Below are 11,770 nucleotides of genomic sequence, written 5' to 3' on the forward strand. Positions count from 1 at the left end.
CATAACCCTTTACCCCCATATACCTATTTTACATGCTACCCAAGTACTGCTACCATGTATTGTCAACCAATGCAGTTAGGGGATCCATCTCAATCTCTCCCTCTCCCTGTTCCTGTCCCTGTCCTTATCCCCCGTCCTCCCTTTCTCTCTCTCTCCTTCCCTCCTTCTTTCCTCCTCTGAGAACAGATTTATGGAATGGAGCCTTGGGAATATGTATTTTTAAAAATTTGTTCTCTGGGTAAATCAGTGATTGAAATAGATTTTAAGGACCTCTCGGAATACAACTGCAATTTCAAAACAGAATTATTACCTCTGTTATTTTTTATTACCTCTATTATTAAAAACATCTGTTGTCTACTAATTTTTCTGATTCTTTGAGACAAAGTCTCATCACATAATACAGGCGACCCCTTAATTCTTTTTTCTCCTTTCCAAATACTTGCAGTACAGATACACACCTGTAATCATCTAAGTTGTTGTTAGGAAAATTTGAGAGAAGTATCTAATAAACTATTACATATCCTCTACCTAGATCTAGTTAACTTTTAAAAATTGTTATCAGTTTATCTTTATACATACACATATAGTTAATTATCTGTAAATACCAGATTTCATGTCCTTCCCTCCTTAATGCTTTAGTGTGTTACTTCCAGAGCATTGAGGAAACTCCTACACAATGTGTTCTGTTTCTTACTTCTCTTTAGGTGAAGTTCCCTTTTCAAGAACTATCAAAGGGCAGGACTTTGAAAAATCAGAGCATGGTTCTTCTCAGAACACCAGTATGTCTAGCATCTATCAAAATTGTGCAATGGAGGTAAAGACTCTGTAGTTCGTGCATCTGTGGTAGAGTGGCTCTAAGCATAAGCATGTTCTTATAATAGAAAGCACGAGGGTTGGTGGGATCCACGCGGATGATCAGGGGAGTGCTTAACATCTTTGAGGCAATGGACTGGTGGTTTTCTCTGTAATGTAAAAGAGCTGTCAGCTCAGTTGAAACCAATAGCATAAGTAAGAGTTTATTTTGTTTCAGTAGAATAGACACTCAGGTCCATTCCAGCCATGTTCTCAGTGCCCTGCTTTCCCTTTAGGTTTTGATGTCGAGTTGCTCACAGTGTAGAGCTTGTGGAGCTCTGGTTTACGATGAAGAAATCATGGCTGGATGGACAGCAGATGATTCAAATTTGAATACCACCTGTCCATTCTGTAAAAGCAACTTCTTGCCTCTTCTCAATATAGAATTTAAAGACCTGAGAGGCTCTGCCAGGTTAGTATTGTGCAAGCTCCCTCAGGAGGTAAGTGCCCTGAAGACATGGCTCTTTAGTGGGCTGCTGGCGTGTCCTCTGCTTGTCTCTCTAGACCACTGCTCTGTTTTATTTACTGTATGATTACCAGGAGTAAATTCTTGAAATTAAATATTGTTTATAGGTGTTATTTCAAAACTTGTTGGGCTGGGAAGATGGCTTGGTTTTTAATGTGCTTCCTGAGCAAACATGAGAGCCTGAGTCAGGGTCTCTAGCACCCAGGGAAAGCTGGGCAGCTCACTTGCCAGCCAGATCAGTGAGGTTCAGTGAAAGACACCATGTTAAAACAAAAACAAAACAGGGAAGCCAGGTCTGGTACCTTTACTCAGGAAGCAGAGGCAGGTAGGTGTCTGTGAGTTAAAGGCCAGTCTGGTATACATAAGTGGGAGTCTTGACAATAAAACCAAACCAAACCCATGGAGAGTGATTGAAATAGACATGAGACATTAACTTCTGTCCTACACACTCATGTATACACATGTACACACAACGACACAAACATGTATGCACACAAAACTTCTGCCTTGGTGACCTAAATTAAATCTTTAACACATCTTGTTGCCACTGTCTGATACCGTGAGATGAATGAATCCTAGGCAATAGAAATGTCATTAATTAGATGCTGGGCTAAGGCTCCATAGTAGCTCTCTTGGCTTAGCATACATGAAAAACAAAAGAAATGCGACTAACCAGTCTAGACTCAATCGAAAGTTGGTAAGCAAGTGAGAAGTGTGCTGACCTAAGCAATGACTTTGATGTTTTATTCGCTTTGTTGTTTGTTTTGACTGTTGAGAATCAAACCTACACTTGATGCATGTGATAGAAGTTTGTGTCCGAGCTACATTCTTAGCTCCCTTGGAGTTTTGTTGTTGCTGCTGATGTTTGTTTTTTTTAAAGATTTGTTGCTGGGCAGTGGTGGCACACGGCTTTAATCCCAGCACTCGGGAGGCAGAGGCAGGTGGATCCCTGTGAGTTCAAGGCCAGCCTGGTCTATAATGCGAGTCCAGGACAGCCAAGGCTACACAGAGAAATCCTGTCTAAAAAAGAAAAAAAAGAAAGAAAGATTTATTAATATTATTATATGTGTGTGCCTGTGAGTGCAGGGACATGTGTGCTGTGATGCACATGTAGAGGCGAGAGGACAGCTTACACCTTCTGTCTTGTTGAGGCAAGGACCTTCCTGTTTCTGCCGCTACACTGAATACTCCAGGCTAGCTGGCTTCTAGGCAGTTTCTCCTACCTCCACCTCCCTTCTGTTTAAGAGTGGGATTACACATTTGTAAAGCTTTATGTATTTATTATTATGTATACAATACTCTGCTTGCATTACACCTGCTGGCCAAAATAGGACATCAGATCACACCATAGATGGTTTTGAGCCACCATGTGGTTGCTGGGAATTGAACTCAGAACTTGTGGAAGAGCAGTCAGTGTTCTTAACCTGTGAGTCATCTCTCCAGCCCAATAAATTTCCAAATGTCCACCTCCTATTCGCCTATTAAGAATATAATGCACCCAATTTATCATCTATCTATCTCTCATCTTTTTGTTACTCTCTTACACCTTTATTCACTTAAAAGTAAAAGCCAGGTGTGGTGGCTAAATTTTTGGTACTTGGGAGGCTGAGGCAAAAGGGTCCCTGCAGCTTTGAAGTCAGTTTGGGCTAGAGGGAATCCCTGTCTTAACAAACAACAAAAATAAAAGGGCTGACAGTGGCTCTGGGAGTAAAGGCACCTGCTACCACACCTGATGTCCTGGGTTTGGTCCCCAGGTTCACATATCAAACACATGCACATACACATTAATAATAAGTAAAATTAAAATTTTTGAATCAAATAAGTACAATGTAAAGATGTTAGTGTGCTTCTTAATTTAAATATGAGTTGTCATTAACTACAGTTCAACATTACATACAATAAAATAGGCAAATTTAAGATAAATCATTTGGAGAATAAATGTAGTGGAAATTTACCAAGAGTAAACGTTATCATTACCTCAGATGAGGCCTTTCCAAGGCCCTCCCCTCACCCACTCCCATCCAGAGATAGACGGAAAGGCGTTATGAGCAATTAAAGATTAACGTAGATTAACACCTGAGGTTGTAGATGTGTAATAACACAGTGCCCAGGAGGGTCAGCATAGACCATGATGCAGCTGGAGCCAGCCTCCGAGCCTGCCCCGCCCCATCCCTGTTTGGTGTGGGCGTGCTTGAGATGGGGTCTTGGCAGGCGGCACAAGTGGAACTCAGCTCTAGGTCTTCCTGCCTTGGCTCCAGTTTCTCAGATTGTAGGTTTGTGCTAGCTGACTACTGAATTTTTATTTTAAAAGGGTTGTTTTTTGTTTTTTGTTTTACATGTATGAATATTTTGTTGTCTGCATGTGTGTGTATGCACCATGTCTGCCTGGTGCCCAGGGAGCATTTTATGGGTAGCTGTGAGCCAGCATGTGGGTTCTGAGAATCAGGCTCAGGTCCTCTGCAAGGGCAGCAAGTGCTCTTAAGTGCGGAGCCGGCTCCGCAGCCTTCAAGCCTTTTCCTTTTCTTTCGTAGTGTCAGAAGCCAGCACTGTAGCACTCCTGTTTACATTTTACGATGGAAAAGTCGGAAGGGAACAGAAATGTGCATCTGAGTAGGATTCCCAGCTAATGGCTTTTATTATAAAGCAATTATTCTTAAAAAAAAGAGTATTTGAAGACATGAGGATCTAAGCACAAAGAATTGCTTTTAATCTTTAATGCCTTTAATCTTAGTACTTGGGAGGCAGAGGCAGGAAGATCTCTGTGACTTGGTGCTGGATGCCTGCCTGGCCTACATACTGTGTTCCAGGCCAACCGGGGCTACATATTAAGACCCTGTTTTAAAATTTTTATACTGTGGGTATGAATATGTGTTTGTATATGTACAGAAAGAGACAGGCGTGTGGAGGCCACAGGCCGGCTTTCTCGGGAGCTGGTTCCCCTTCCACTGTGGGTTCCAGGGAGCCCACTCAGGTCCACTCAGATCCTCAGTTGTGCATGGCAAGATGTTTACTCACTGAGCTAACTGGACTCAGTGATTTGTTAGAACTTTTTTTTTTCTTTCTGTTTCTTATTTAGCTTTTTCTTAAAACCAAGTACGTCTGGTGACAGTTTACAAAGTGGCAGCATTCCATCAGCAAATGAGCCCTCAGAACACAAACCTGTGTCCAGTTCAGCAGAGCCTGACTTGATGAGCTTTATGGATTTCTCAAAACACAGCCAGCCCATAGCAGAAGAAGCAAGCTACACAGTGGAGTCCAGGTACCACAGGGTGCACAGAGCTCAGTGTGAGACTTGGTATTCCTGTGACCATTCGATAGCTAAGGACAGCCTGGCTAGGCGCGGTGGTGCTTCTCTGACCGAGGGAGGAAGAATGCAAGTTCAAGGCCAGTCTGTCTCATCTCTGTCCCCTGCCAGTGTAAATCATATCCTGTCTCTGTTTTTAGAAATTAAATGCCTCTCAGCAAATCTGTACTTGCTTACATGGAAGCAAGAACAGATTTCCTTTGAGATTTTGTTTAATAAAGATGAAATAATGTTTGAATAAAGCAACTGAATAGGCACTTAAAAAAAAAACCTTACATCTTGTCTTTTCACACCCCACATGAGTTAGCCATCTGACCAGTATTTCAAGAATGTTGGGGAAATATTTAATCATTTTAGGGGAGGAAGGATGGCAGAGGTTGAACAGCAAGCCTCAGAAGACAAGTCTTCTGTCATTGAGCCACACTTCCAGCTTCACATTTACTTCTTAACGGATAACAGTTCTCCTCGGGGTGCCGAGAACATTTAAATCCACTGTAGAGTCAGGCATGGTGGTGCACGCCTTTAGTCCCAGCACCCGGGCGGCAGAGGCAGGCAGATCACTGTGAGTTCCAGCCAAGACTACACAGAGAAACTGTCTCAAAAAGCCTAAATAATAAATAAATAAATAAACACTATACCTCTGTAGACTTTAGATATTTTTCATAACTAACAGCATTGCTTCATTTTTTTTAAAGTGATGAAATAAAGAAAACCAGTATTGATGTCCAAAGTGTGAAAATTTCATCTGTGGCTAATAGTTTAAGTAAACGGAATGTGTCTTTGACTCGAAGTCATAGTGTTGGAGGCCCTCTGCAAAGTGTCGACTTCTCCCAGCGACCGTTTCACGGCATTTCAACAGTTAGTCTTCCAAATAGCCTACAGGAAGACGTGGTATGTATTGTTGCACCCGTGCTATATATGCTTGGAATACCCCATAATTTCATGTGAAAAGTGATAGGTACAAATTTTTTGGCTCACACCTGTATTTCCAGCACTCAAGGCTGAGGCAGGAGGATTAAATTCAGCTTGTGCTACACAGTGAGTTTTAGGCCTGCCAGAACTACCTAGCAAGACCCTTGGCTGGGGAGATGGCTATGCCATTAGAGTGCTACTGCACAGCGTGAACACCCAGGAGTTCAGGTCCCCTGCACGGAGGCCACATGGTCCATGCCTAACAGTCCAGACACCGTGTAGATGAGACAGGAAGGTCACTGGGCTTGCTAGTCAGCCAGTCTGAGTTAGTGAGCGCCATGTTCAAAGAGTGACTTTGTCTCAAAAATAAGGTAGAGAGTGATGGAGGGGGACACCCAGTGTCTTGTGCCCCACAAACACACAGACACAGAGGAGCATAAACATTTATGCTCCAGGTGTGATGGTGCATGCCAGTCCCAAAAGATCCATAACGAAACTGAAACCTCTTTAAACTTAAAACTTACCTGTGCGTGCATGCATGCGTGCGTATCCTGGAATTTAGTATGTAGATGAGGTTGGCTTCAAACTTACGGGAATTCTCATGCCTCTATCAAGTGTGGGGATTACAGGCATGTGCCACCACACCCAGCTTAAAACATCTTAATATGGGAAATTTTTTAAATGTACAAGGTCTCACAATGTAGGGTAGGCTGTTCTCAAACTTACAGAGATCCTCCTGCCCCTACCTTCCAAGTAGTGTGTACTGCCACACCCAGTTTGTTCAATAAGACTCTACCGTTATTTTCAGTTTGGCCTTTCTTTTTTTTTACACATGCTTATTCACTTTTCTATACATAGATTATTTCAAAGGCAGTTTCAAAATATGTATATGCTACATGTAAATATTTTAACAGGTATCTAAATTATGACTTGGACAAATATAGTCACAATTTCTTTTCCTTTTTCTTTTCTTTTTTTTTTTTTTTTTTTTTTTTTTTTTTTTTTGGTAAGACAGGGTTTCTCTGTGTAGCCTTGGCTATCCTGGACTCACTCTGTAGACCAGACTGGCCTTGAACTCACAGCGATCCGCCGGCCTCTGCCTCCCGAGTGCTGGGATTAAAGGCGTGTGCCACCATGCCCGGCCAATTTTATTATTACACCCCAAATCATCAGGATATTCACTCTTCATGCAGAGTTTTAAGCATTAAAGTCATGCCTTGCAATTGGTTGTACACTTTAGTCTTTAAATTGCAGGTTCCTTTTTTTTCTCCCAGTAATTTGTTTATTACAAAACTGGTACTAGAGGTTTCCACAATCCTGATTTGGTTGATTGCGACCTTTCTAATTGGCATTTGAATCTAGAAACTTGGTTAGCTTCAGGGTTTGGTGTGGTGTTTTGTTTTGCTTTTTTTATTTGTTTGTTTTGTTTTGTTTGTTGTTTTAATTTGTTTTTTCCTAAAATTATCTTTATTATAAAAACTTGGAAATAAAAACTATCAAACACCAAAACTCACCAGACCCAAAGTCTGTGTATCTCAGTGCATTTGGAATAGCTGTTCTGGAGTTGTGGAGCTTCGTGTTGGATTTTACACTCGCCCTTCTTTTTTTCTTCTCTCTCTCTCTTTCTCTCTCTCTCTCTCCTTTTTTCTTTTTAATAGTGATTCTACTGTCTCTGCCAGCCACACTTCTAGCTAACAAAGAATACAAAAAAAGTATTCCATCTTCCAAAGTTGTGAAACAAATCCCAGAGTGTTTTTAGGCCAGGTGTGGTGGCGCATGCCTTTAATCCCAGCACCTGGGAGGTAGAGGCAGAGGCAGGTGGATCTCTGTAAGTTCGAGGCCAGCCTGGTCTACAAAGCAAGTTTAGGACAACCAAAAAAAAAAGTGTTTTATTACATTATTTAAAGTCTATTGAAATATAGGTTATTAATTTTCTCTTGTAATGATTTAGCTTAAGCATAATCTAGTGGCTTTCTTTTCTTTCATTCATTAGCATGTTTTGCTACATATGGTAATAGTCTTGAAATAACAGTTTTAACAGGGTACAGAAGCATAATCTCACTGCAGAGCAATGGCAACCAGACAGAGCTGATCATGTCCACCTGTTTCCTGGTTTTACAGGACCGTCTAGGGAAGAGGCCCAGCCCTCCTCCTGTGTCTGTGCCCTACTTGAGTCCTCTAGTGCTTCGGAAGGAGCTTGAATCTTTGCTAGAAAATGAAGGTGATCAGGTCATTCATACATCCTCCTTCATCAATCAACATCCAATAATTTTCTGGAACCTGGTTTGGTATTTCAGACGTTTGGACCTACCTAGCAATTTGCCAGGACTTATCCTCACATCTGAGCATTGTAATGAAGGTGTGCAGGTGAGGCCTGGACCGCTGCCCTGGGACTGTGCGGCTGTAGTTTAAACGAGGCTGAACCTCAAGCTACTGAACATTTATAATTGGGGCTTTGCAAAGTGGTATGTAAAACTTTGGATGGTACAGTGTTTGGGATCTGAGAGCATTCTGGTTTTGTTTTGTTTTTCTTAGCTATGTGTGCTCTCCATTTTTAAGGTTTTCTGGTCCAAGACTGACTTTTGTCAGGCTATCACAGTCACATCCCAGCCAGCAGTGAGGGGACCGTTGATAGCTAAGAGTGTCTTCTCTCTTAGAGCTCATGGCATTGTACATAGTGTTTCTGTGTGTGTGTGTGTGTGTGTGTGTGTGTGTGTGTGTGTGTGTGTGTGTGTGTGTGAATATGGCCCAGATTTAGGGTGCTCTGTCTAGCTATGCGAGTGGCTAGAAAAGAAAGCTTTCATCATCAGCTGTCACAGTCTCTCCTGAAACATTCACAGCTATCTTATTGCAAAGGTCTTATCCATAATTCTGAGATAATATAATTAAAAGGTAGGGAAGTTAAGTAATTAGTGTAAGGTAAATGCCTTATTAGTAATTACACTACGGTCACCTCCAGCTGCCTGTCTCCCAAAGCCCTTACTGGGATTACTGACTGCAGACAGAGCTGCCGGCCTGCCTCTATTTTATAATACTGAACATTGGGAGACACCAGACCCCAAACGTACTTGGCACGTAACAGACTTTCCTAAAGTTTTATAAGTTCTAACTTGACTTGTTTATTTTAACAAGTAGTGAATGAAAAAAGTTACCTCGTCAAGTCATAGACGTTCTCATACTGTGCCTTTCTAGGCTTTCGCTGCAATGGTGATCACCCTGTGTCTTTCCTTAGACTTTGTTGTAATGATGACTAACCTGTCCTGTGCTTTGTAGCATTTACCAAAGTATCCATCCAGCCTTTAAAGGAAACAAGACTTACGTGCCAGAAAATAACAAGGAATTAATAAAAATTAAAACTTTTGTTCAGAATTTTGGATCTAGAATTTTTAAAAACTTGTTAAGCTTTCTTTTTACTGATAACATTTTATTTGGGATACTAATTCTGTTAATCTCTTTTAGCTTCCTCTGTCGTCTTTGTCCCAAGACAGCAAACTTGTGTATATACAACTGTTGTGGGATAATATCAACCTTCATCAGGAACCAGGAGAACCTCTGTATGTCTCTTGGAGGAACTTGAGTAAGTAAAAGAGAGTTGAAGACACAGCAGGGCTGGGCTTGGTGGCACATTCCTTACATCCCAGGACTCAAGAGGCAGGGGTAGATGGATCTCTGTGAGTTCTAGGCTAGCCTAGTCTACACAGGACTCACTATATACATAGTGAGACCCTGTCTTTAAAAAAGGCAGAATAGCAACTTTAATCCCAGCACTTGGGAGGCAGAGGTAGGTAGATATCTGAGTTTGAGGCCAGCCTGATCTACAGAGTGAATTCTAGGACAGCCAAGGCTACACAGAGAAACTCAGTCCCAAAAAATTAAGTGAATGAATGAATGAACAAATAAATGAAGATAAAACCGTGCTGGCAGGGTGAAGCCCTTGCCGTCAACCCTGGCTAACAGTTCAGTCCTGGGACCCACGTGGTGGAAGGAGAGACTCATAAAAGTTGTCCTCTGACCTCTAGACATGCACAGCCCCCACATACATGTGTTACACATAGACACACAGTGAACAAATAAAAAACAGTGATCTTATACTTAGGCCCTAACTCTTCTTTCTCAGATGTGCATGAAGACTATTTTTTTACTTCGTGTGTGTGTGTGTGTGTGTGTGTGTGTGTGTGTGTGTGTGTTACTTTTCCCTGTGTTGGCATTTCCAGGACAATAATGTCATGGACGGTTATTTTTATGGTTGTGTCTGGGTTCCAACTGCCTCTCATGCTTGGATACCCATTTTCCTACTTTTTTTTTTTCTTTTTTGGTTTTTTTGGAACGGGGTTTCTCTGTGTGGCCTTGGCTGCCTGGACCCACTTTATAGACCAGGCTGGCCTCGAACTCACAGAGCTTCTCCTGCCTCTGCCTCCCGAGTGTTGGGATTAAAGGTGTGCGCCACCACCCCTGGCTATTTTTTACCCTTTATTGGTATCTGAATATAACATTTCTTCAAACTGTCCCCTATTCTTGATATTCTTTCTTCTCCTTGATCCTTGTCTGCTGAGAGGATGCTTTCTCTTATGTTTGTCATTTGACTGGGCTCATCTCTATCATTGCTAACTTTGTTTTGTTTTTTATCTCAATTTCTCATCGATGCTGAAAATTTTCTCATCTATGTCTTAAAATTATCTCCTTTTGCTGGCCATGGTAGCATATGCCTTTAAATCCCAGCAGAGGTAGGCGGATCTCTGAATTCAAAACCAGCCTGATCTACAGAGCAAGTTCCAGGACAGCCAACACTACAGAGAAACCCTGTCTTGAGAGAGAAAAAAAAGATGAATAGTGAGATGGCTCAGCCATCTCGGGCACTCGCCTCCAGGCCTAGCCACACATGGCGGGAGTAGAGTACCACGTTCTGAAAGCTGTCCTCTAACCGCCGCATGTATGTTGTGTCACATACATGCATGTATGAACACATATACACACAAATATGAATTTTTATAAAGCTTGGTTTAGTGATTATATCTCAATAAGACTGTTATTTTAAAAAATGGGGGGGCAAGAGTGATGGCGCAATGGCTGAGAGTGGTTGGTGCTCATTCCGAAGGCTGGAGTTCAGGTCCTAGCACCTGCACCACGCGGTTGTCAGGCAGCTCACAACCACCTGAAACTCCAGCTCCAGGCGATCAGACACCCTCTTGTGAGTGCAAGGGCAGCTGAACACAAACATACATGCATACATGCACATGTTCACATATATGTACATGAATCACAAAAATTTTAAATTTGAGGATTTAGGAGTATAGGTAGAGCACTTTTCTAACACAAGAGTTAAATCCCTAGCACAGAAATTCCTTAGCTGTGTATGGCAGTGTATGCCTGTAATTCAAACCCTCAGCTGAGGCAGGAGGATAGATCACAAATTCAATGTCAGCTCAGACAACACTGCCAGTTCCTGGTCAATTTGGACTACACAGCTAGACCATATTCCAAAATAAATGAGCAAATGGGTTGAAGAAGGAATTGCTATACATTTGTACTGTTCTCTAACATCACTGTTGGCATGCCGATCAAGTCTGAGATCGACTTGTGAAAAAGGAGCCAGTGGTCTTAAAGAACTGTGCTGTTACTTTGGTTGAAAATGAGGAGTTTAGTTTGCAGCTGTGCTTTTGTTGTTGTTTGTTTTGTTTTGTTTTGTTTCTTTGAGACAGTATTTCTTGTGTAATAGCCTTGCTATCCTGGAACTCTCTTTGTAGACCAGGCTGGCCTCGAACTCTCACAGAGATCCACCTGCTCTGCCTCCCGAGTGCTGGGATTATAGGTGTGCGCCACCACGCCCTGCTGCAGCTGTGCTATTGAAAACGTCATCATTTTACAACAGTTACTAGACATGAGGGTAGGGCAGGCCCGCACTTACGGGATAACAGTCTCATCTTATGCTAATGTAGGTAAAAGTATGTAATCCTGAAATGATCTGCATCAAAGTATCCTTCCAGGCTAAGCATACATAGGATGCAACTCCACTCCTTCATACGCTAACCTATAAAATCTGTAAAGCTCTCCAATGTTTAATGTGAAAAGTACAGTGGCATAAACAGATAAAAGAGTTTTTTCTCATGCTTGTGTTTTAGAAATTATATAGTATATGTTAAATGCATATGATTATTCTTTTCCTTTTGTTTGTTCATTCGTTTGTTTGTTTGTTTGTTTGTTTTTGCTTTTTATTTTTTGAGACAGGGTTCCTCTGT

The 11,770-nt window shown here is 41.7% G+C and overlaps 1 protein-coding gene across 6 annotated transcripts in view; it reads left to right on the forward strand.

Moving 5' to 3' along the window:
* The window catches only part of DENND4C (DENN domain containing 4C), a 104,691-nt gene that overhangs the window by 86,112 nt on the left and 6,809 nt on the right, over positions 1-11,770 (forward strand). For 5 of the 6 annotated variants that reach the window (XM_084794643.1, XM_084794640.1, XM_084794641.1 and 2 more), the window contains 6 exons: positions 705-814; positions 1,089-1,264; positions 4,395-4,577; positions 5,318-5,513; positions 7,656-7,901; positions 8,994-9,111. In XM_084794643.1, coding sequence (XP_084650769.1) covers positions 705-814; positions 1,089-1,264; positions 4,395-4,577; positions 5,318-5,513; positions 7,656-7,901; positions 8,994-9,111 — 1,029 coding nt within the window. Of the gene's footprint in view, positions 1-704; positions 815-1,088; positions 1,293-4,394; positions 4,578-5,317; positions 5,514-7,655; positions 7,902-8,993; positions 9,112-11,770 lie in introns of those variants that run through there. The other variant, XM_084794644.1, reaches the window with a different exon arrangement.

The sequence above is a fragment of the Acomys minous genome (assembly GCF_964271855.1).
Source record: "Acomys minous genome assembly, chromosome: 1".
NCBI classification, from domain to species: Eukaryota; Metazoa; Chordata; class Mammalia; order Rodentia; family Muridae; genus Acomys; species Acomys minous.